Raw genomic sequence first — 21,951 nt, forward strand, 5'->3', positions numbered from 1 at the left:
GAGGGGAAATTAGGAAACTGGAGAAATCTGAGTTCATCCCTTGTGATTAGAGGGTTCCTGGGCGGAAAATGAGGCGCTCTTCCTCCAGCCATCGTGTTGCTATAGTCTGGCGATGGTCTCCTCCATCGCCAGACCATAGCAACACAATGGCTGGAGGAAGAGCGCCTCATCTTCCGCCTAGGAACCCTCCAACCACAAGGGATGAACTCAGATTTCTCCAGCTTCCTCGTTTCCCCTCCCCCCCATTTTGTCTCAGTCCCAACCCTCGAACTCAGCACCACCTTCCTAACCTGCAATCTTCTTCCTGACCTCTCCGCCCCCACCCCCACTCCGGCCTATCACCCTCACCTTAACCTCCTTCCATCTATCGCGTTTCCAACGCTCCTCCCTACCTTTTATCTTAGCCTGCTGGACACACTTTCCTCATTCCTGACGAAGGGCTCACGCCCAAAACATCGATTCTCCTGCTCCTTGGATGCTGCCTGACCTGCTGCGCCTTTCCAGCAACACACTTTTCAGCTAAGTTTACAATAACTCGAACCATAAAAGCATTATTAATGACAAATAACATTTGATTTGGACAAATGCAACATGCATATGTCAGATCAAAACAAGCGACAAGTGTATTACATGTGTGGGATAGAATTGAATGAAACAAGATTTACGCATTTCCCTTTCAGAACAAAAGTCCTGTTGCTCACAAAATAAATCATTTTGAAGCCCAGGCCAGTATTTTTTTGGTTATGTAGGAACAGAATTCGAGAATGGGAGGGACGTGTATGCTGAGGAAAATCAAACTGCAACATATCTGGGCTGCTCCTCAACCTTTTCTTGCTGCCTTGAGATTTTTCCCAGAGGTAGGCTCCCTTGGGCAGCTCCTGTTTGTACCTCCAGCAAGGGTAAAGAACCAAGGTATTTAAAAGACAGTTAACATTCGACCGTGCTAAGTATCACAATCTCATCGGACAGCTGGGAACATAGAAGTTGGGCAGCCTCTTGATGGGAGGTCTGAGGGACAGCGAAGATGACTGTCTATTGCACTGTTACAGAGCGGAAATCAGCAGAGGCACAGCCAGAAGTATTATTTAGTTTTCCCCTTGCACTCATGCTCCTAACGATTCAGGGTCTTCATTCTTATTCATCCTTCTGAAGCCTTCCAACAGAGATGCTCTCGCATTCCCCACCTGCCTCATACATTGCCCACCCACCCATGGAGCTGCCTGCCAGTCATTCATGTAAGACCTCCCATCAGACCGCAAATACGTGGACACCCTGTTAATCAATGAAATGAGATCATACTCCAAGGGTCTGCCTCAAGCACAAGCAGAGCCTGGGCCTGGGAATGATCCTGGCAGTTGAATTGTTATACAGTGCAGATTCCTTCCTCAGCATCTCTTATTATGAAGGCAGCCAACAATGACCCACCAGCAAAATGGTAATGTTACACTGTGGGGTGAGATTAATCTCAGAAAAGGCCATGCAAGTTTAACCCTGCTCCTGAACAGGGACTTAGGTGGAATGTCTCAGCTGAAGGACATCTGAATTGTCAGCCTAAATTATGTTCTCAAGTCTTTGAGTCCTGATCCATCTCCCTCCAGCATCAGTGCTACTTGTGGACATGAGTAATTTTATTGTGTACTGACTTGACAGCTAATACAGTGTATTAGTCCCACTACACCAAATAAAACCAAGGAACAGCACAGAAAGGATGTTGTGTTCTTTCTGACAACCAGTGTTGAGTCAATGAGAAGTGTTTGTATGTAGATACAGCTTTAAACAGTCTATACAGTTTTTTAAAAAATTAAGTACAGATGCAGTGTGTTGAATAAACTCGAGTCTGGCATAGCCTGTCCCTAGGAAAAGGTTTTGAGGACGTCAAGCAAAGTCTTTCAAATTCCAGGCGAATACTTTCTTGCTGAGAGACAGTGTAACCCTTTGAAGTTGCACAGTTACTTGCCCCTGGTGCTGTGTGGACAGTGCTGCCTCATAAAACAATTGCAAGAGAAGAGTTGATGTTTTTGCACGAATGGTTACCAGAGAAAGAATTGGTATTTAAGAGTCTTCCACATTGCTGTGGTTGCAGAGTCACACTGGGTAAAAGTGACAAACTCCCTTCTCTAAAGTATTTTAGTGAACATGATCAGTTTTTGCGACAATCTGGTAGGTTAATCGTCATAACTACTGACACTTGATTGAATTAATATAATTTAATTGGCATTCTTATTTTCAGTTCTCTGTTTGGCCTTACTGCTATTTACTTCCATAAATCCCTAAAGCCCCATAACCCTTCAAGGTAACAATATACCTCTAAACTGATGCCTTGTGCATCCCTAATTTTGAATGCCTCTCCATTGAGAGCATCACCTTCAGGTGTCCAGGATTTAAGCCTGAAATATATTCCCTATATCTGTCTGTCTCTCAGCTTCTATCCTATAAGATATTCCTTAAAACCTCATATATTTTATGTGTTTTTTTTTGTCATATTTTGTCATATGCTGTCTGAAGTTTTGGGATATTTTAAAGGCTCTATATGAACTTTAAATTGTTAAATTTAAATTGTTGGGCTTTAAACATATATCTCTTGATCATCATCCAGACCTCTGGATCACGAGCCTGATTACATTATCATTGTGCTACCATCCATCCACTTGCTGCATTGTCACACTTGTGTACTTTAGATAACCATTTAGCGACAGTGTATACTGAGTGTGTACAGGCTGTGCCTCAGAGCTATAGGACAAGAACAATTTCTCAATATCTGGATCTCATTAAAAATGTGATTTTTGAGATGGAAGTCTGGTAAAGTGATGGAAGGAAGAATTATCTCCTCAAAATGAAGAATTATCTCCTCAAAATATCAGAGAAGTAAAGAAACAAATTGGATTTGGACAACAATAGCTACTGGAGAGAGAGAGGTCCTGATTGATTGGCTCTCACCCTCTCACTCATCTGCTTGTAAAGGTACCACATAAATCACATTCAAACAATCTGACTGCCTGTAATATTTGAACAGGATAGGCATAAACAAAAACTAATAAAACCATCTCTCTCTGCTGCTTGTTTTTCTGACTTGTGTAATATGCCGCGTAAAGTTTATATCATGTATGAAGCACAGATTATACACAGAAGGTGTCAAATTCATATGATACAGCATTTAGTTGGCTGGTTTTCCCTGCATTGGTGCTGTCTGTTTTTGTATTGCCATGGCTGGGTTGACAAGTTAGATCCCTTCTGGGTCTCTGCCAGTTTAACTGTGCAAACCTTACTTTTTCTTCTCCCCTCCCTGAAATGTTTGGATTTTGCTCACTAGTAACAGAACACCCAGAATTGTCTGACCTGATTATATAAATCTAATGGAACACATCAGTACATTGTTGAGTGCAGGCTGCATTGTTAGTTGAAGCATTGAAATGAGATCCCGTTTTGAGCAAATACAGAGCCCTGGTGTCCTATCCAAAATTTCTCCCTGAGCTGATAGAGATTATCTTTCCTTTTGGTTTATTTGGACCTCGCTATACTTCAGATTTGTTAATTAGAAAGTATTTTTGGACTTGATCAAGAACTAAGAGTTAGATGAGGAAAGATAGTAGGAGACTTGAGTGGAACATATTTGATTTGATTTATTATTAGCAAATTTTGAAAAGATTTATTATTGTCCCATGTACCAAAGTAAAGTAAAAAGTTTTGTTTTGCGTGTAGGACAGCAGATACCTGATAAAGGGCTTACGCCCAAAACATCGACTTTCTTTCCCCTTAGATGCTACCTGACCTGCTGTGCTTTTCCAGCGCCACACTCTCCTACAGCAATACATAAGATACAAAGGTCATAGGGTGATTGAATAGAGCAAGGAATACAAAGTTATAACTGCAGAGAAGGTGTACAGAAAGCAAGATTAGCATTAGACCTGAAATTTGAGAGTTCCATTCAGAAGTGAAGAAGTTGTTCTTGAACCTTTTGGTACATGTGTTTGAGGTTTTGTATCTCCTGGAAGAGAATATGATCAGGGTGGGAGGGGTCAAGTTAGACTGACTGCTGTATGTCTGATGCCTCCATCGTTAGATGTTTTGGAAATCTGAGAGTAAGTTTGTGAACTGCAGTATGTATTGCTAACCAAATATACTGTAGTCTGAACCCAAGTCATTAGCTGCAGTCATATTTTGTTTATAGAATTACACAAACGGAAAAGGTAAAGTCACTGTAATCCCAGGGGACCATAGGACTGCTGTCTCATGAAAGAGATGACTTATTGTGAGTTTAACTTGCAGGTCACCATGTCAGGTGAGCCAGTATCTTCATGGTAACCTTAGCTGGTGTTGGAATTGAACCTGCAATGTTGGCACCACGCTGCATCACAAATCAGACATCCAGCTAACCAGGCCACAATATATATTCATATCAATACTATATATTGAAATAAGGTTTTCAAATAATTTTCTCTTGTCACTCTCTCAATATACCCTCGCTGGGGTAAACTGATACAACCATTAGTCCAGATTTGAGTAAGATGACCAATGTGTTAGAATTCTGTGAGGAGATAATGAGCACTTTAGACTAAGGACAGCAAGTGGACATGATCCATTGGGATTTTCAGAGGTCTTTGCCAAGGTGCTACACAGGAGGCTGCTAAATAAGATAAGAGCTCAGGGTGTTGGGGGCAAAGTACTGGCATGAATTGAGGATTGGCTGACTGACAGAAGGCAGAGAGTGGGGAAAAAAGGGGTCTTTTTTCAGGGTAGCAGCTGGTGACTAGTGAAGTTCCGCAAGAGTCAGTGTTGGGACCACAACTATTCACACAGTGCATTCACGAGATGAACAAAGGAACTGAGTACGCTGTTGCTAAGTCTTGCAGATGTCACCAAGATAGGTGGAGGGACAGGTGGTGTTAAGGAAGCTGGGAGGCTGCAGAACGATGTGGACAGGCTAAGAGAGTGTACAATGAAGTGGCAGGTAGAATACAGTGTGAGAAAGTGTGAAGTTATGCACTTTGGTTGGAAGAGTAGAGGCATAGACACTTTTCTAAATGGGAAAAGATTTCAGAAATCTGAAGCATAAAGGAAGTCTTAGTTCAAGATTCTCTGATTGTTAAGGTGCAGGTTCAGTTAGTAGTTAGGGGAGAAAGTGAGGACTGCAGATGCTGGAGATCAGAGCTGAAAATGTGTTGCTGGAAAAGCGCAGCAGGCCAGGCAGCACCCAAAGAGCAGGAGAATCGACGTTTCGGGCATAAGCCCTTCTTTAGGAATTCCTGAAGAAGGGCTTATGCCCGAATTGTCGATTCTCCTGCTTTTTGGGTGCTGCCTGGCCTGCTGCGCTTTTCCAGCAACACATTTTCAGCTCAGTTAGTAGTTAGGAAGGCAAACAATTTTAGCATTCATTTTGAAAGGACTAGACTATTTAGAGCAGAGATTTTCCACTGGGACTGTATTAGGCTCTGGTCAGACTGTACTTGGTATTATTGTGAGCAGTTTTGACCTTGGAAGGTGTCCAGAGAAGGTTTACAAGAATGACCCTGGGAATAAATGGTTTGTTACATGAGGAACAGTTGAGAACTCTCAATCTCTACTTGATTGACTTTAGAGGATTGAGTGGGTATCTCACTGAAACTTATAGAATACCGAGAGGCTGGATAGAGTGGATGTGGAGAAGATGTTTCCACCAATAAGAGAGACTAAGACCTGAGGGCACAATCTCAGAGTGAAGAGATGACCCATTAGAGTAGGGGGGGAACTCCTTCAGCCAGAGCCTGTGCATCTATTGAACTCTTTGCTACAGAAGGCTGAGGAGGCCAAGTTATCGAGATTATTTAAGACAAAGATAGATTCTTGATTAGTAAGGGGATCAACGGTTATGGGGAGAAGGCAGGAGAATGGATTGAGGTATATATTGGCCATGATCAAATGTTGGCGCAGCCATGAAGGGCCAAATGGTCAATGTGATGAAATGATGTCAAATGGATCTACAGGAGCATTCCAGGAAAATTGATCCATATAGGAATGCTACCACTGGATTGTCACATACTAAGATGCATCGATTGACCTACTGTACAACATGATAAGCACTGATTACTCTCTGGTATATTTTTTTCCTCTGTGAGCCCAGATGTCATTCGAAGTTGGGACATCAGTCGAACTCAATCCTGTGGCCATGGCATTTACATTCAGCTGTCTCCAAGTGGGGTCACTGTGTTCATGGTCAGGAGTATAAACCTTACCCTCTATATTTACAGCTTGATCCAGAGCATTAATAACATATTGCTTAATCCTGGGGAGGCTAACATTAAATTAAGTCAATTAATTCAGCACAGAGCAGGATAGAATCTGCAACTTTCTGCCTCATCTTCTGCCTCAGGACCCTTTAACCCCATGACATCAAAGTGGACATTACCAGTTTTGTCATTTCCTTCCATTTTCCTTCCCACCTATCCGCTCCACCCTCCTCTCCAACCTTTCACCATTACACCCGCCTCCATCCACCTATCACTTTCTTAGATCCCCCCCCCCCCCCCCATTTATCTCACCACCCCCTCGGCTCACAACCTCATTCCTGATGAAGGGCTTTCGCCCAAAACGTCGATTCTCCTGCTCCTCAGATGCTGCCTGACCTGCCGTGCTTTTCCAGCACCGCACTATCGACTCTAATCTCCAGCATCTGCAGTCCTCACTTTCGCCTAACTTTCAGTTCTGCACTGACCTATAATGGCTTCCCAGTCTCCCAACAGAGGGAATTTAAAATTGTGATCTTCACCTCCAAAAGAGAAAAAGTTAAAAATCATACAATAACAAGTTATAGTCCAACAGGTTTATTTGGAATTCCAAGCTTTTGGAGCACAGCTTTTCCATCAACAGTGCTCCGAAAGATTGTAATTCCAAATAAACTGTTAGACTATAACCTGGTGTTGAGCGATTTGTAACCTTGTCCACCTCAGTCCAACACCGGCTCCTCCAAGTCATGGCTCCAAAATGGAGTCAAACTTCACCCTGCTTGTATAACCATTGCCAGTTTTCGGCCCTCTCACAATCCTGATTGTTCTTTAATTCTGGTCACTTATACATTGTGCATACTTCCACCTTTATTGATGCCCTGCTGTTCACCCCCAGCTCCTTTTGCCCCTATGTTGCTGCACAAAATTGAAACCTTTGTGAAAACCCATTTTATTGGCCAAGCTTCAGTCATCATTCCTAAATTACCTGTTGTTTCCCCAAATTATTTACCAGTCAAATCCTTGTTGGAACCAGGGGAAAGTTCACTTTTCTTTGTTTCAGACTACAACATGCAGATTGCTTGTATCCCATTGTGAATGTAATGAAATTTGGTTCAGTGAAAGATCTGTGCAGAGAGCAAATGTTCAGAGATGAAGCTGTGCATTTTCATTACTGCGGTGAGTCCTGGAGTTTTACTGTGAGCTCGGATACCTCAACATGATTGCCATGAGTAATGTGACAGTGGATTGAGTTCAATGGAGTGTATCGATGCAGCAATCACTGGCAGGACTGAGAACTGTCAGTGTGCAAGAGGATGAGAATAAGCCCAAGCAAAACAAAAGCAGAAAAACTATTTCATATGAAAATTGAGGAAACGGAAGCATTGGAATCGCTAGGAAGGGAACTATCGGTGTGCAGATATAATTCCGCAAACACCAGGCAGCCACAGTATTTTGCTTAAGTTGTCCATTCATAAAATCAGAGTTCAGACAGTGAGTATTGGCAAGCTACCAAACCACGGGGCCATCTCACTTGAACCTGGTCTTGCCTTTACGCATGTGCATGCACACACACACACACACACACACACACACACACATACATACACACACAGACAAATACACACACGCGCATACATACACAGACACATACATACACACACAGACACACACACACATATATACACACACACACATATACACACACACAGACACACACACATACATACACACTCACGTACACACACATACACGCACACACACACATACACACACACACAAGCTGGTTGGGGAGCACAAGATAATGATGAGGAAATCTTGCAGATCTGTTCTAGTTGTATTGGTATTTATGTTTTGTCACAGTCTGAGTTATTGCGCTGAAGGGTGAAGTGATGGGTGTAGCACCAGTGTTTCTACCTTCATGCAATCCTTAGAGCCAATATAAGCTAGAACCTCACTGTGTGTGTGTGTGTGTGTGTGTGTGTGTGTGCGCGCGCACTTATGTGCGTGTGTATTAGTAAGACAGAGAGAGATAGGTGATACTGCAGTAGCCACATTTCTACAGTACCTGCTGGGATCCAATAGTGCTGATGGATATATCCTGTCAGCCTGGGTGATTGGATCATTGTGCCAAAATGGGAGCGAGGGATTGCTGTTTGCAAGTCTTGGATACAGGATTATATCCTTCTAAGCCAAACATGAATGTTCAAAAAAATGCAACCGGAATACTTAAACCTTATCTGCTTCACTTAGTGGCATCAATGCCTGCGTCTCTCTATTTTAAGATTAACCATGCCAAATACCATTTGTCCTTCCCTTTGAGAGTACTGTTTTCACAGGATGTGTGACATTCATTCATCATGCCTTCAGCCTCTGCTACCTTCTCTGAAAGAGATAAATTAGGCTTGGTTTTTGTGCATTGTGAACTCTGTGCTGTGGATACAGTGCCGTCACCAGCATGCCCTCATTGGAATTGGGGCCAAGAAACTAATTAAAGCACAGGCAACAGTCAAGTGTCCCTTTGCATGGGAATGACACTACATTCCCAGGGGAATGCTGGCTAGATATAGAGATCCTGCCTGTGAAGAGATAGCTGATGCTTCATTGTGAAAGGTAGACATACATCAAGGATTGCCTGCTAACTCCTAACCAAGTGCAGGAAGGTTTTGGGAATGTACAAGATTAGGAAAGGCCATCATGTTTCATAACCTTGGGCCTACTGTCTAGGAGCTGGAAATAAAAATAGAAAATTGCTGGCATTACTCAGTAGGTCAGGCAGTTAACAATCTGAGATCACAAGTGTAATTAAGATGTGGGTGTACCTTTAAGAGAGTTAAAGGCAGCAGAACTACCAGACAGCACTAAGTGTTCTCAATAAGACAACAATGTATGGAACACTGGGTTGAACAACTCAAGTAGTTCGTTGCTTGGAAACAAAAACAAATTCGGATCTGGCCAATCAGTTTAAAATATATCCTGATAAAAGTGCCAATTCCAATCAAGTTTGAATTGAGTATATTGACAATCTTAAAAGCCAATGACATACTCTGAGGTTAAGACTAGGGGAAAATTGAACAGTTTATAGGAGAACTGCCAAGCCTAACATGTATCCGACTGCTTGAAAATAGCTCTCTTTTAAAAGTCCTTTTCAATCAGACACAGGAAGATCCAAATAGAAGAATGAAAGCTGTCTGGTATTGAGAAAAGAAGCTTTGTTTTATAAATCTTAATTGGGAGTTTGATCAGACTAGTATTATAGAAAAGAAGGCAACAGATAGGTTAGAGTAAGGAATGGTAAATAGTTGTTAGTTAATTATTCTCTGTTATACTTTAGGAAATAACGTTGTTAATTTTTACTTTAAATAGTCCTTGGCCACACAAATTTTTACAGATTACTGCACGGGATAAATCTTTTCTGTGTTGCTGGTTTTAAATTAAGCAGGAGGATTTACACTGCGCTGTAACAACAACCACCGCCTCTGTTTTGTTCCCTTTTATTTATAGATTCCCCTTTCACTCCAACAAAAACAGAAATTTCTGGACAAGCTCAGTAGGTCTGGTAGCATCTGTGGAGAGAAACCAGAAATAACATTGAGTGTTCAATGACCTTTCCTCAGAAGGGTAGCTAGGAAAAGGTTGGCTTTTATGCAGAAGATAGCGTGAGGGGAGGGTTAAGGAGTAAACGATAGGTGGGGAGAGAACCCAAAGAGAGAGAAGAGCAGTTGGACAGACAAAGGAGTGGATAATGATCAGGCTTGGATGGGGATGAATAACTATTAATGGGGACTGTTAGTAGCTAACAAGGGGTGGTGTGTAATAGCAGATGTGATAACACAAGGTCTGGTGTGTGGGGTTTGGGGTGAGGATATGGGACAGCTCAAGCCCTAATATTGTTGAACTCAATATTGAGTTCAGAGGCTGTAGAGTTCCCATGTGGGAAATGAGGTGCTGTTCTTCCAGCTCACGCTGAGCTTCAGTAGAGCACCGCAGGAAGTCAGCTTCCTTTATACTGCAATTGTCTCTTGATTTCCCCACCGTTCACACCTCCTCTAGAGACATCTTTTGTTTCTTCATTTTTCATGATAGTAAATGTTGGCCCTTTGATGAAATGTAATTGACCTGAAGTGTGAACCTTGTTCCTGTCTTTCCAAATGCTGCCAAGGCCACTGAGAATTTCCAGCATTTCTATTCTTAATCTTTCTTTCTCTCTCTCTCTCTCTCTCTCTCTACTTCTCTCTTGAATTTGTTTCCTTTGTCAATCAACCTAACCTTCTTTGCAAACTAGTAAAATCCAAACGATATGTTCATTCTTCGTCTTCTATCCTTGAGGCTAAGCCTTCTTGTATAAGTTGTATCTGTGTCAAATGAATTGTTAATTTGCCTTCTAGAGTCTAAATATTTCAATCAGATCAGGCTTTCCAACAAACCCAGTTTTACCAACTTCCTTTATGACATACTTGCCACATCGAGGACCTATTGTAGGAATGGAGACCGTCCAAACAGTGACTAATTCAAAATGGTAGCTGGAATTTACAAAATTCTGGAACAGTGCAATTTATTCCAGCATTAGCAGATACAAGTCAGGAGTACGATGAACTTGCCTGGATGTTTTAGGTTCCTCACTCCCTTTCAATTCCTATTTCTTCAACACCACTTGCATCCTCTACTGTCAATGCAACTATAAAATACAGGACAATAAACCATTCGAGCAGTCAAACCAGTCAGGCCATCGAGTCTGTTGCTTCATTCAGTGAAATCATGGCCGACCTGATAATCCTTAACTGCACCTCTATCTTTTCCCGATAAGTTTTGGTTTCCTTACTAATTAAAAACCTGTCTATCTAAATATATTTAAAAGACCCAACCTCAACAGTCCTCTGTGGTAAAGAGTTCCATGGATTCATTTCTGATGAGGAGGAAAATTCCTCTTCATCTCCGTTTCATGTGCGCAACTCCTTATTCTGAGATTATGCCCTCTTAGATTCTTCCACAAGAGGAAGCCACGTGTCTACATCAACCCTGTCAAGTCCTGTAAGAATCTTATCTGTTTTAATAAGATTTCCTCTCATTCTTCTACACTCTATTGAGTACAGGCCCAACTTATTCAACGTCTCCTCCTGAAACAGTCCCCCCATTCACAGGGCTCCTCCAACCTTGAACCCCGCCCCTCCAGTCGCCACCAGGACAGAACCCCACTGGTCCTCACCTACCACCCCACCAACCTCCAGATACATCGTATCATCCTTCGTCATTTCCGCCACCTCCAAACAGACCCCACCACCAAGGATATATTTCCCTCCCCTCCCCTATCAGCGTTCCGGAAAGACCACTCCCTCCGTGACTCCCTCGTCAGGTCCACATCCCCCACCAACCCAACCTCCACTCCCGGCACTTTCCCCTGCAACCGCAGGAAATACAAAACTTGCGGCCACACCTCCCCCCTCACTTCCCTCCAAGGCTCCAAGGGATCCTTCCATATCCGTCACAAATTCACCTGCACCTCCACACACATCATTCACTACATCCGCTGCACTCGATGTGGCCTCCTCTACATTGAGGAGACAGGCCGCCTACATGCTGAACGTTTCAGAGAACACCTCTGGGACACCTGCACCAACCAACCCAACCACCCCATCGCTGAACACTTTAACTCCCCCTCCCACTCCATCAAGGACATGCAGGTCCTTGGCCTCCTCCAATGCCAGACCATGGCAACATGATGCCTGGAGGAAGAGCGCCTCTTCTTCTGCCTAGGAACCCTCCAACCACAAGGGATGAATGCAGATTTATCCAGCTTCCTCATTTCCCTTCCCCCCACCTTATCTCAGTCCCAACCCTCGGACTCAGCACCGTCTTCTTGACCTGCAATCTTCTTCCCGACCTCTCCGCCCCCCACCCCCTCTCTGGCCTATCACCCTCACCTTAACCTCCTTCCACCTATTGCATTCCTGACGCCCCTCCCCCAAGTCCCTCCTCCCGACCTTTTATCTTAGCCTGCTTGGCACACCTTCCTCATTCCTGAAGAAGGGCTTATGCCCGAAACGTCGATTCTCCTGCTCCTTGGATGCTGCCTGACCTGCTGCGCTTTTCCAGCAACACATTTTTCAGCTCTGATCTCCAACATCTACAGTCCTCACTTTCTCCTCCATTCCCAGATTCAACCCAGCGAACCTTGGACTGTCTCCAATGCCCGTTTATCTTTTCTCATGGAAGTGGGGCAAAACTGTTCATAGCATTGCACGTGTGGTCTGACTCGTGCCTTGTATAGTTTTAGCAATGCACCATTCCCTTTGGAATAAAGGTCAACATTCTATTTGCCTTCCCGAATACCTCCTGAACTTGGATGCCAGCTTTTGTGATTCATGCACAAGAATCTTCGAATCCCTCTCTGCTGCAGCTTTCTTCAGTCATTCCCCATTTAAGTAAATATCATTATCTACTATTCCAGTCCCCAACCCATTCTGTACCCTAACCATCCTCAGTGCTTCCCCTAAGTGAGGAATACTGATTCATCAGCTAAGGGGTGGGTGGCACATGGTAATCAGCAGGAGGTCTCCTTGCCCATGTTTGATCTGATGTCATGAGACTTCATGGACTCCGGAGTCAATGTTGAGGGTTCCAGAGCAACTCGGTCTTCACTATACATTGCCGTGCTGCCATCTCTGCTGGATCTGCCATAGGAATATAGGACAGAGAAAGGTGTGGTAAAATTTGCATTCAGTAAATATCTGGAAATAAAATCTAATGATGACCATGAAAACCCACTTGGTTCATGAATGTCCTTGAGGAAATCTGCCTTCCTTGGCTGACGTGTGACTCCAGGCACACAACAATATAGTTGGTATTTAATGGCCCTCGTTAACTGCAAGCCAACTGCAGTTGTGTCACCTACTAAAAAGCTCCAAAATAGGAATACAGTCAACTGGATTGACGATGGCAATGGCAGACACAGCCCTGTCAAACCTTACTAACATCTGGTGCAAAAATATGGAATAGCTATAAACTAGTCAGACAATAACCTAACATAGTTAAAATCATGGAATCTGAATTTATAATGTATCAGATAACATTATCACCACACCTTCAAATAACACAGACCAGAGTGATTCGAAGGAGTGTAAGTATATGTAAGTTCTTAAAGACATTGCTGACAGAGGCAATGAGGTTGGTATTAAATGCAAGTTTTTACTCCAATCTACTTTAACGTTGCTTCAAGACGACACAAGCCAAAGCTATTAATCTTTCCCTCATCAGGACGAAGGCATGAGAAGAGGGGACAATCATCAAGTCTGAGAACAAGACAAAGATTTTCAACCTCTTAGCAATGTTGAAGTTCTGTACTGTCAAGAATTTACTGTTGTACAGTATTTTAATAATGGGTCTCCATTATCCCTTATTTATTTGTTTATGTAAAATGCTGTCTTTTACCTGTTTCTACTTACACTTCCATTCTTGAACATAATGTGGTTCAGCTCTGCACCACCTTCAGTTCTCAACTATGTACATTCAATCCTCAGTGCCAGAATGGAAAGGATGTTTCAACTAATGGGTGACATGGTGGCTCAGTGGTTAGCACTGCTACCTCACAGCACCTGGGACCTGGGTTCAATCCCTACCTCGGGTGACTGTGTGGAGTTTGCACATTCTCCTGTGTCTGCGGGGGTTTCCTCCAGGTTCTCTGGTTTCCTCCCACAGTTCAAAGATGTGCAGGTCAGGAGAACTGGCTGTGCTAGATAAGATATTATCAAATATTTCCTTATTTGTTTTATTTCTTCTCTGCTTGTTTCTGTCTCTCTCCCAATTTATTTAGCCTCTCTCTCTCTGTCTTTCCGGCTTGCTCTCTAACATTACCCAGTGTTGTCCTTTTCTAATTAAACAGAAAAATGTTCATCTTATTTTCATTGTGATTTCTCACTCTGGACACTGGCCATTATTTAAATCAGAGTTTGAGATTGCCTCAAGGAGCAGTCAGGTCAGTGAATCAGTCCAGCTTCTACTGTGAATGACTTCAAACCAGGTATTTGCATATCCTCATGCAGGTACTAACTTCTGCAATGTGACAGAAGAGAGGATTATGAAGTTAAGTAGGTTCTGCAGAGCTGCTCCAACTGCTCTAATTGATGGCATGTCAGCCAGCTCTTTGAAAGATTTACTTACTACTTTGGGATGAGATTTATTCAAGATCGTTTTTTATATATGCAAATCAGACTATATTAAATGGACATTAATCAAATCCTGAATAAGAGCCTATTGCCAGTAAGAAGTGTCATCATTATTAACCCACTGCTCCTCAGCTTGCCCCAGGAAGGGGGAGTTGTGGCTGAGGAAGGTAATTGAGCAGAAACTGTCCAACTCTTTCTGCTACAGATTGGAAGAGAGAAAGAATGTGTTGGTGTATAAGTGTGTGTTTTCATATATTTGTGTGTGTGTTCATGCATAAGTGTGTGTGTCTGTGTGTGTGTGTCTGTGTATGTGACTGTGTGTGTGCGTGTGTCTGTGTGTGTGCATGTGTGTGCATGTCTGTGTGTGTGTGTGTCTGTGCGTGTCTGTGTGTGTGCATGTGCCTGTGTGCGAGTATATGTGTGTGTGTGTGTGCATGTGCCTGTGTGCGTGTATATGTGTGTGTGTGTGCATGTGCGTGTCTGTGTGTGTGCATGTGTCTGTGTGCGTGTGTGTGTCTGTGCATGTCTGTGTGTGTGCATGTGTCTGTGTGCGTGTATGTGTGTGTGCGTGTCTGTGTGTGCATGTGTCTGTGTGCATGTATGTGTGTGTGCGTGCATGTGTGTGTCTGTGTGTGTGCATGTATGTGTATGTGTGTGCATGTGCGTGTCTGTGTGTGCATGTGTCTGTGCGCGTGCATGTGTGTGTGTGTGTGTGTGTGTGTGTGTGTGTGCATGTGCGTGTGTGTGTGATGGTGATGTGCAGGTGGAAGAATGAAACTGGTATGAAAGTGACCGTGTATCAAGTCACTCTTGGACCTCAGGCTAGCTCTTGGCTTCTCACAGAGTGGAATGCTGCCCTGTGACTGAGAAGGAGAAGAGAGAGAATCTGGTTAAGATGCAGATGGAAGGAAAGAATACCAATTGGGTTTTGGGTTTAATTAGCAGACTGTTGAAATTTATCTGGATTCCTGCACACTGGCTGAAGTTCCCAGCATTTGTCCTTTTGACCTGGTGTTGGGGATGTCTGCGTTCGGTTGTACCCATGAGTGTGAACACCTGAGATCTCTGAACAAGGGCAGTGAACGCATGGGATTGCCACTAATTGTGAGGTTCCCTTCAAGACACTCACCACCCTAATTTGGAAATGTGACACCCAATTCCTTCAGTGTTACTGTGTCAAAAGCCTGGAACTCCCTCCTTCACAGCACTATGGGTGTTTTTATATTCCAAGGTCTGCAGTGCTTCAAGAAGATGGCTTTACGCGACCTTCTCAAGAGCAACTAGGAAATACGAGCCTTGGTAGTGATATACAAAAACATCTCCCCCAAAAAATGCATTTTTTTCCATCCTTCAATGAGCACTCTAATTGGCCTTAGTAGGAATATTGCTTGCTGTTGATCAATGTCAAGCAAACTCCCTCTGAGAGATGTGGTTGTGTGGATGCCTCACAAAAGGACAGAATCGAATGCAGCTACGCTAGCCCCACAGAATGTCCCGTCACATTCTATCTGTGTTCATGCCTGAATAACGGCCACTTAGAAGTCAGTATGAAAGGTTAAGCAGCATGTGCTGAACCACAGGAAAAATAAATGAACAAGAAGGGGAAACAATGGAAGATAAATACTTGGGGCAAGAAGGAAAATGGTCCCTCAAAAACACCATCCTTTTCAATCTCTGAATGAGCTTACTGTTGGATTCTGCACAATTCTTGTGAAGTGTAATGGATCTATACAGTGTTGGACAATATGAAAAGCCAGTTCTTCACAAATGAGACAAGTGTGCTGAACCTCTCTTCCCTTGTTCAATACAGATGTGTAGAATGCATACACAGTATCACTGTAAAGTCCCTCTCCACTTATTAGACATGGTGAGGACAGAATTTAGACTCAGCTCTTATAATGCAAGTATGGCTTTCTTTCAGTAAAGTAAATTAACTGATTCTTCTGGATTTTGCAGTCCGCTGTTGTCATGCTGTGTAGTACCACCCAGCACGAGGCCTATTAACAAGGCCATAAGCCAATTAGTTATGCTTTCTGCCTGTCTAGCCACAATGCAACTGAAGTAAAATGGATGGATGATTTGTGCTTGTGCTTCTCGGATCCAACGTAAACCAGATATGAGTTGTCTCTAATTATCTTTCCTCTCCACTCGCTATTCACAGAGGACCAGCTGCCATCCGGCTTCCCCAACATTGACATGGGCCCTCAGCTGAAAGTGGTGGAACGCACCCGCACAGCTACCATGCTGTGTGCAGCCAGTGGGAATCCAGATCCTGAGATCACGTGGTTCAAAGACTTCTTGCCTGTTGACCCAAGTTCCAGTACACGCATCAAACAGTTGCGGTCAGGTAGGGGCCGGAAAAGAACAAAATATTATTGACAGATGCAAAAAGAATAATTAATCTGCTTCTTTAAAAGAAAACGTGGAACCAAAAGGCCTTTGTGTAGCTGTTACTGCTGTTGATGTTTGTGTCGTCCTCATAGCTTGTCATTCTGTCTGTCTGTCCTGTGCATAGAGCTTTCTTTGATTCACACTGCACTGCTGTGACTATCTCCAATTCCTTTGATTATATTCTTAGAAGTGGCTCTTTCTCTGGGCCTATGCTAACCTCCATTTATTTTGTTTTTGTTTAATTTTCTTCTTGTTTTTCTTCTCTCTCTCGTTTTTATTTTCCATTTGGGATTCCATTCTGTGACCAATGTGTCAAATTGAAAGTAATCTCTGGGAGTAGGCAATTCTTATGAAGCTTTTTTTTGCTGTCCTTGCTGGTTGTGCGGTGTGTAGGTGAGAAGGCGGCAGCCATTTTAACTCAGAGGAGCCCATTGGCAAAGTGAACAAGTTGTATCAAGAACACCAGTGAACGTGGTATAAAACAAAACTGACCGGGCAAATTCTTTAACTTGTATGCTAAGTTTAAAATAAATCATATTTTAAAAAAGGAACTAACTTAATAATGTTCATCTAAACCACACATACTTCAGTGAGCTACACTGATCTGTACTCCTCACAAGATTGATCGCCCCAAATGGTTCAAAAATCTTTATTGCCATGGTTTTGAAAGTTGACTTTAGCAATCACCCTCTCCTTGTTACTTTGTGATTGTATGTTGCTCTTTATATTAACAAATAAATACTAATATTAATTTAAATAAGATAACAATGAATTGAATTAACCTCGTTTTCTAATGTGTTTAATCCTAAGTAAAACATTTAAGTCTTAATGTTACATAACAATGACAATGTAGCTGAATAATGTCTTCTATAATGTTTTCTTTCTTTCTGTTTCTTAATCATAAAGAATCCTTTGGTAAGTATTTGGCCTCGAAGCCTAATTCACAAAACCCTCTCCAAACTAATGTCACAACAAGCTTAAAATGCATGCCTGCATTTTACTAACTGTTTAAAAAAACAACCCGCTGGTCCTACCCAACTGACCTACTCAAGACTGTTGTTGCTTTAATCCCCATCAGACAACCCTGCCCATAACCTAGCAACAGATGTTACCCACAATTCCTTCAGAATTCTTCATGCTCTTCCCTTCTGAACTATTCCAGTTTTCTGCATCCATTCTAGTCTTTCGGAGTTCCACATCTAACCCATATGGATACGACTCCTTAATGTGGTCATGTCTTGGCTTAGGATCAACCATGCTTATCAACCTGAAACAACTTATCTAAATTGCTCTTCGCGTTTTGGCACCATTTTGTTTATTTAAGTTGCCATAAACAGAGTTTTAAATTGTTTTTCTCAAGTAAGTAAACACCCAGAATGCCTGACAAGGATCTAATACACAGCAAGATGGACCAAGGTTTGAGCCAGTCTGTCCAGAGACAGCTTACCTTGTTACGTCTACTGTTGGGATGGTGAGGTTAATGTTGAGATGTGCAATTGTGGGTCTTTGCGATGAGGTGGTGAAAATGCATCAGTACAGTTGGTCTTTGTACCTCCAAACCCTGAATGGGAAGAAACAGGCATCATCCTACTTTTGATGGTTATCCACTGACTCGCATTGGAAAATGGAATACAAGGCAGCCAGTCTCCAGAGCAAATTCAATGATGCAAGAAGCTAATGGAACTGCGTTCTCTCCTCTTTCCCCATCGGGTCTATGTGCATTCACACTCAGCTCTGATTTCTATACAAAACTACAACCTGATGAAATCTTGAGCTTTACCTTTGCAATGGCTACTATTTTAAACTGGTTTGCAGTTATGTCAAATGATTGCTTAACTGGGCCTAGAGTGTCAAGGGTCAGACAAGAAGAATGGCATCTTAGGCTCAAGCCTCCCTCTGATGCCCACACAATCATACCTTACCTTCAGTAGAGGAGGCGTCTCAATTTGAGGAAAGAAGGAATGGAACGGAGAGTGGATAGGAGCCCAAACCTGGGAGATATCATTCCCTTTTAAAAGCTCATCAAATTAACTGAATGATTCCTATGAGCTCCTTGAGCTGTACTTCCCAAACCTTGCTTCTTGATATTTCTATGAATTATTTATACATACTTTAGAAACAATGAAGTACTTTTGAAGCAAAGTCACTGTTTTAATATATTATAAGAGAGCAAGTCAACATGCTACACCAAGTATTCATCTGTAAGAACTCCACACTTCACAATTTTCATTAATCACTGATCAGCCAGAGGGATAGCATTTAAATTAAGTGAAATGTATCCATCAATGCTTTTAATAACTATAATATATTAAAATTAGTATGTTGGTCATGCGTTCCATTGAAAAATTCTATATCAGCATTTTTGAGGGGATTATTGTGATCACTGTACTGGTGTAGTTGAGCTCCCTGTCACACCAGGAGGAAATGGATGAATAGGATTTCCTGTGTGATCCTGATCATGGAGCCATCTTACAAACGGCTGAGTCTCCAGTGCACAGTCATGGCCCTCCTAGGATTTATTGGGGGTATTGCACAGGTCACCAATGTTTCCCCAAAACCCACACCACACCAAGTCCCAAAACGCCACCTCTCACCTGTCCCCCAAAATAAACCTCACCGCCACACACCCCCCACACACAGACTCCCAAAATACCTCCACCCCACTCAACCTCCCCCCGCAAAAGCGCACCAGCCCCACCATCACTACTCCCAGACCCCATCACTCCCCTACTTCCCGTCACTCTCCTCCACTCTCGTCCACACCAAAATACCCCCATCACTCTTCCACACACCGTCCACCAAAACACCCCCATTACTCTCCCCCACACCCTCCACCAAAACACCCCATCACTCTTCCCCATACCCTCCACCAAAACACCCCATCACTCTCCCCCACACCCTCCACCAAAACACCCCCATCACTCTCCCCCACACCCTCCACCAAAACATCCATATCTCTCTCCCCACACCCTCCACCAAAACACCCCCATTTCTCTTCCCCACACCCTCCGCCAAAACACCCCCATCACTCAGCCCCACACCCTCCACCAAAACACCCCCATCACTCTCCCCCACAACCTCACCAAAACACCCTCATCAATCTCCTCCCATTTCCACACCCCTCAAAACACCTCCATCACTCTCCTCTATTCCCCAATCAAAACATCCCCATCACTCTCATGCCTCCCCACACCAAAACACCCTATCATTCTCCTCCCTCCCCCCACCAAAAATCCCCCACCACTCTCCCCCACTTCCCCAAAATACACCCATCACCTTGTCCCACAGACCCCAAATTATTCCCATCACTCTTCCCCTCCCAACCCCATAACATACCCATCAGTCTCCCCACACCCCCACCAAAATACCTCCATCACTCTCCCCTATCCCCGACCAAAACACCCCCATCACTCTCCAGCCCCGCACACACCAAAACACCCTAAAACACCCCCATCACTCTACCCCTCCCCCAAAACACCCCCATCACTCTACCCCTCCCCCAAAACACCCCCATCAATCTTCCCTCACTCCCACACCACTCAAAACATCTCCATCGCTCTATCCCCCACTTTCACCTCGCAAAACCACCTCCATGAGTCTCTCCCCCAAATCCCACATCCTCCACCAGACCATCACTCTCTCCCCCAACTCCCACACCACGGAAAACACCCCCTTTAGTCTCTTCCCCTCACCCACCCAAACCACACCCCAAAACACTCCCAACATTCTCTTACCCTCACAGCCCAACACTCTCCACACACACTCCAAAATACCCCCAGTCACTCTTCCCCCAATGCCCACTCTCTCCAACCATCCTCACTCTACCCACCAACTAACCCCCATCCCCTCCTCACTCTCCTCCCCTCACTCTCATCCTTCACACTACACCCCCAATCTCCAACCATCCCTACTCATTTTTCCCATGCTCACCCCTCAATCTCACCCCCTCACTCTCCCCACATCCTCTAACTCTACTCCCCACACTGTTTCCATACCCCCTTACTCTCTGCCCCAACTTTCCCCCTCCCCCATTCCCCTTCCAATCCCACCCTGACAGTCTCCCCCCATTCTCTTCCCTCACCCCCTCACTCTTGCCCCTTTACTCTTCCCCCTCCCCCACTCCCCTCCATTCTACCCCTATTCTCCCCCACAGTCATTCCTCCCACTGTGTCCCCTCACTCTTCCCCCTCACTCTCACCCCCCAACTCTTCCCTCCCACTCTTACCCTCACTCTCCTCTAATCTGCCCCGCAACACTCATCCCCCCACATTCTCCCCCACCCACATTCTCCCCCTCTCACTCTCCCCCAAACCCCACTCAGTCTCCCCACCTCACTGTGTCCCTCCCCCCCAACATCGCACAACGCCCCAAAACATCACATACAGACACAACACCTCCACTATCTTGATTTTATTGTCTCAAGCAGGTCAGATTTATTTTTGTTTACATTTTGTCTGTAACTGTAATGTTAGGGATGTGAGCCTTCTCTGAAATGACACATCCCTCGGGCCTGCATTGTTCCAGCTGTCCCCACTGGCTTCAACTCTAGCCGGTTTCCGTTGAGTTCGCTCAGCGCCCGGACTGCACCATAACTGGTAGTGGGGAGGAGGTAGAACAGCCCGTGGGCGGAGGGGGGCGGGGGGCGAACAGGCTGGGATACTGCCCAGGGTGGGGGCGCTGGGGCATCTGTACAAAGCCAAACACTCACTTGAGCCGGGTTGTGGACTGTGCTGCAAGCCAATTCCTGGAACATTCCTCACATCCTGCTTCGGCCATTGTTTTACAACCAGACGCTCCGCCATTAATTGTTCCCTTGTCTACTGAATCCGCCGTGGGAAGTACATGTAGACCGGCAGGGATTAATGGAAGGATTGGAGTGACCCTGCAGGGCCCAGGGTGCGGTTTGCGTATAAATACGATATCCCCTGAGTGAGGGCACACCTTCAGCTGGCTGAAAACACAAGATGGCTGACCTCTCCCACCAACCACGGGGCTGCTCGAGGACCATGTAGGCCCTGATTTAAATCCAGGAGGTCAACCTGGAAATGAGATCCATCTCTCTTCAGGGGACACTATTTGTCCGAGGATACAGTCCTGTACTTTAGCTGAGGATCGCCTTTGGAAAACAATGACTTTTGGTCACCCTAATTGGAAAAGTGTACTTTGGGCCTTTACCAGTGAGTTTTCTTTCAATACATTTG

At 44.1% G+C, this 21,951-nt stretch overlaps 1 protein-coding gene across 1 annotated transcript in view; it reads left to right on the forward strand.

Moving 5' to 3' along the window:
• Positions 1-21,951, forward strand: part of LOC132828968 (receptor-type tyrosine-protein phosphatase delta-like) — a 481,828-nt gene that overhangs the window by 243,340 nt on the left and 216,537 nt on the right. Inside the window, exons 5-6 of the mRNA XM_060846203.1 lie at positions 16,521-16,706; positions 17,657-17,665. Of these exons, the coding sequence (XP_060702186.1) occupies positions 16,521-16,706; positions 17,657-17,665 (195 nt within the window). The remainder of the gene's footprint in view (positions 1-16,520; positions 16,707-17,656; positions 17,666-21,951) is intronic.

Source organism: Hemiscyllium ocellatum, chromosome 28 (genome assembly GCF_020745735.1).
Source record: "Hemiscyllium ocellatum isolate sHemOce1 chromosome 28, sHemOce1.pat.X.cur, whole genome shotgun sequence".
Taxonomy (NCBI): Eukaryota; Metazoa; Chordata; class Chondrichthyes; order Orectolobiformes; family Hemiscylliidae; genus Hemiscyllium; species Hemiscyllium ocellatum.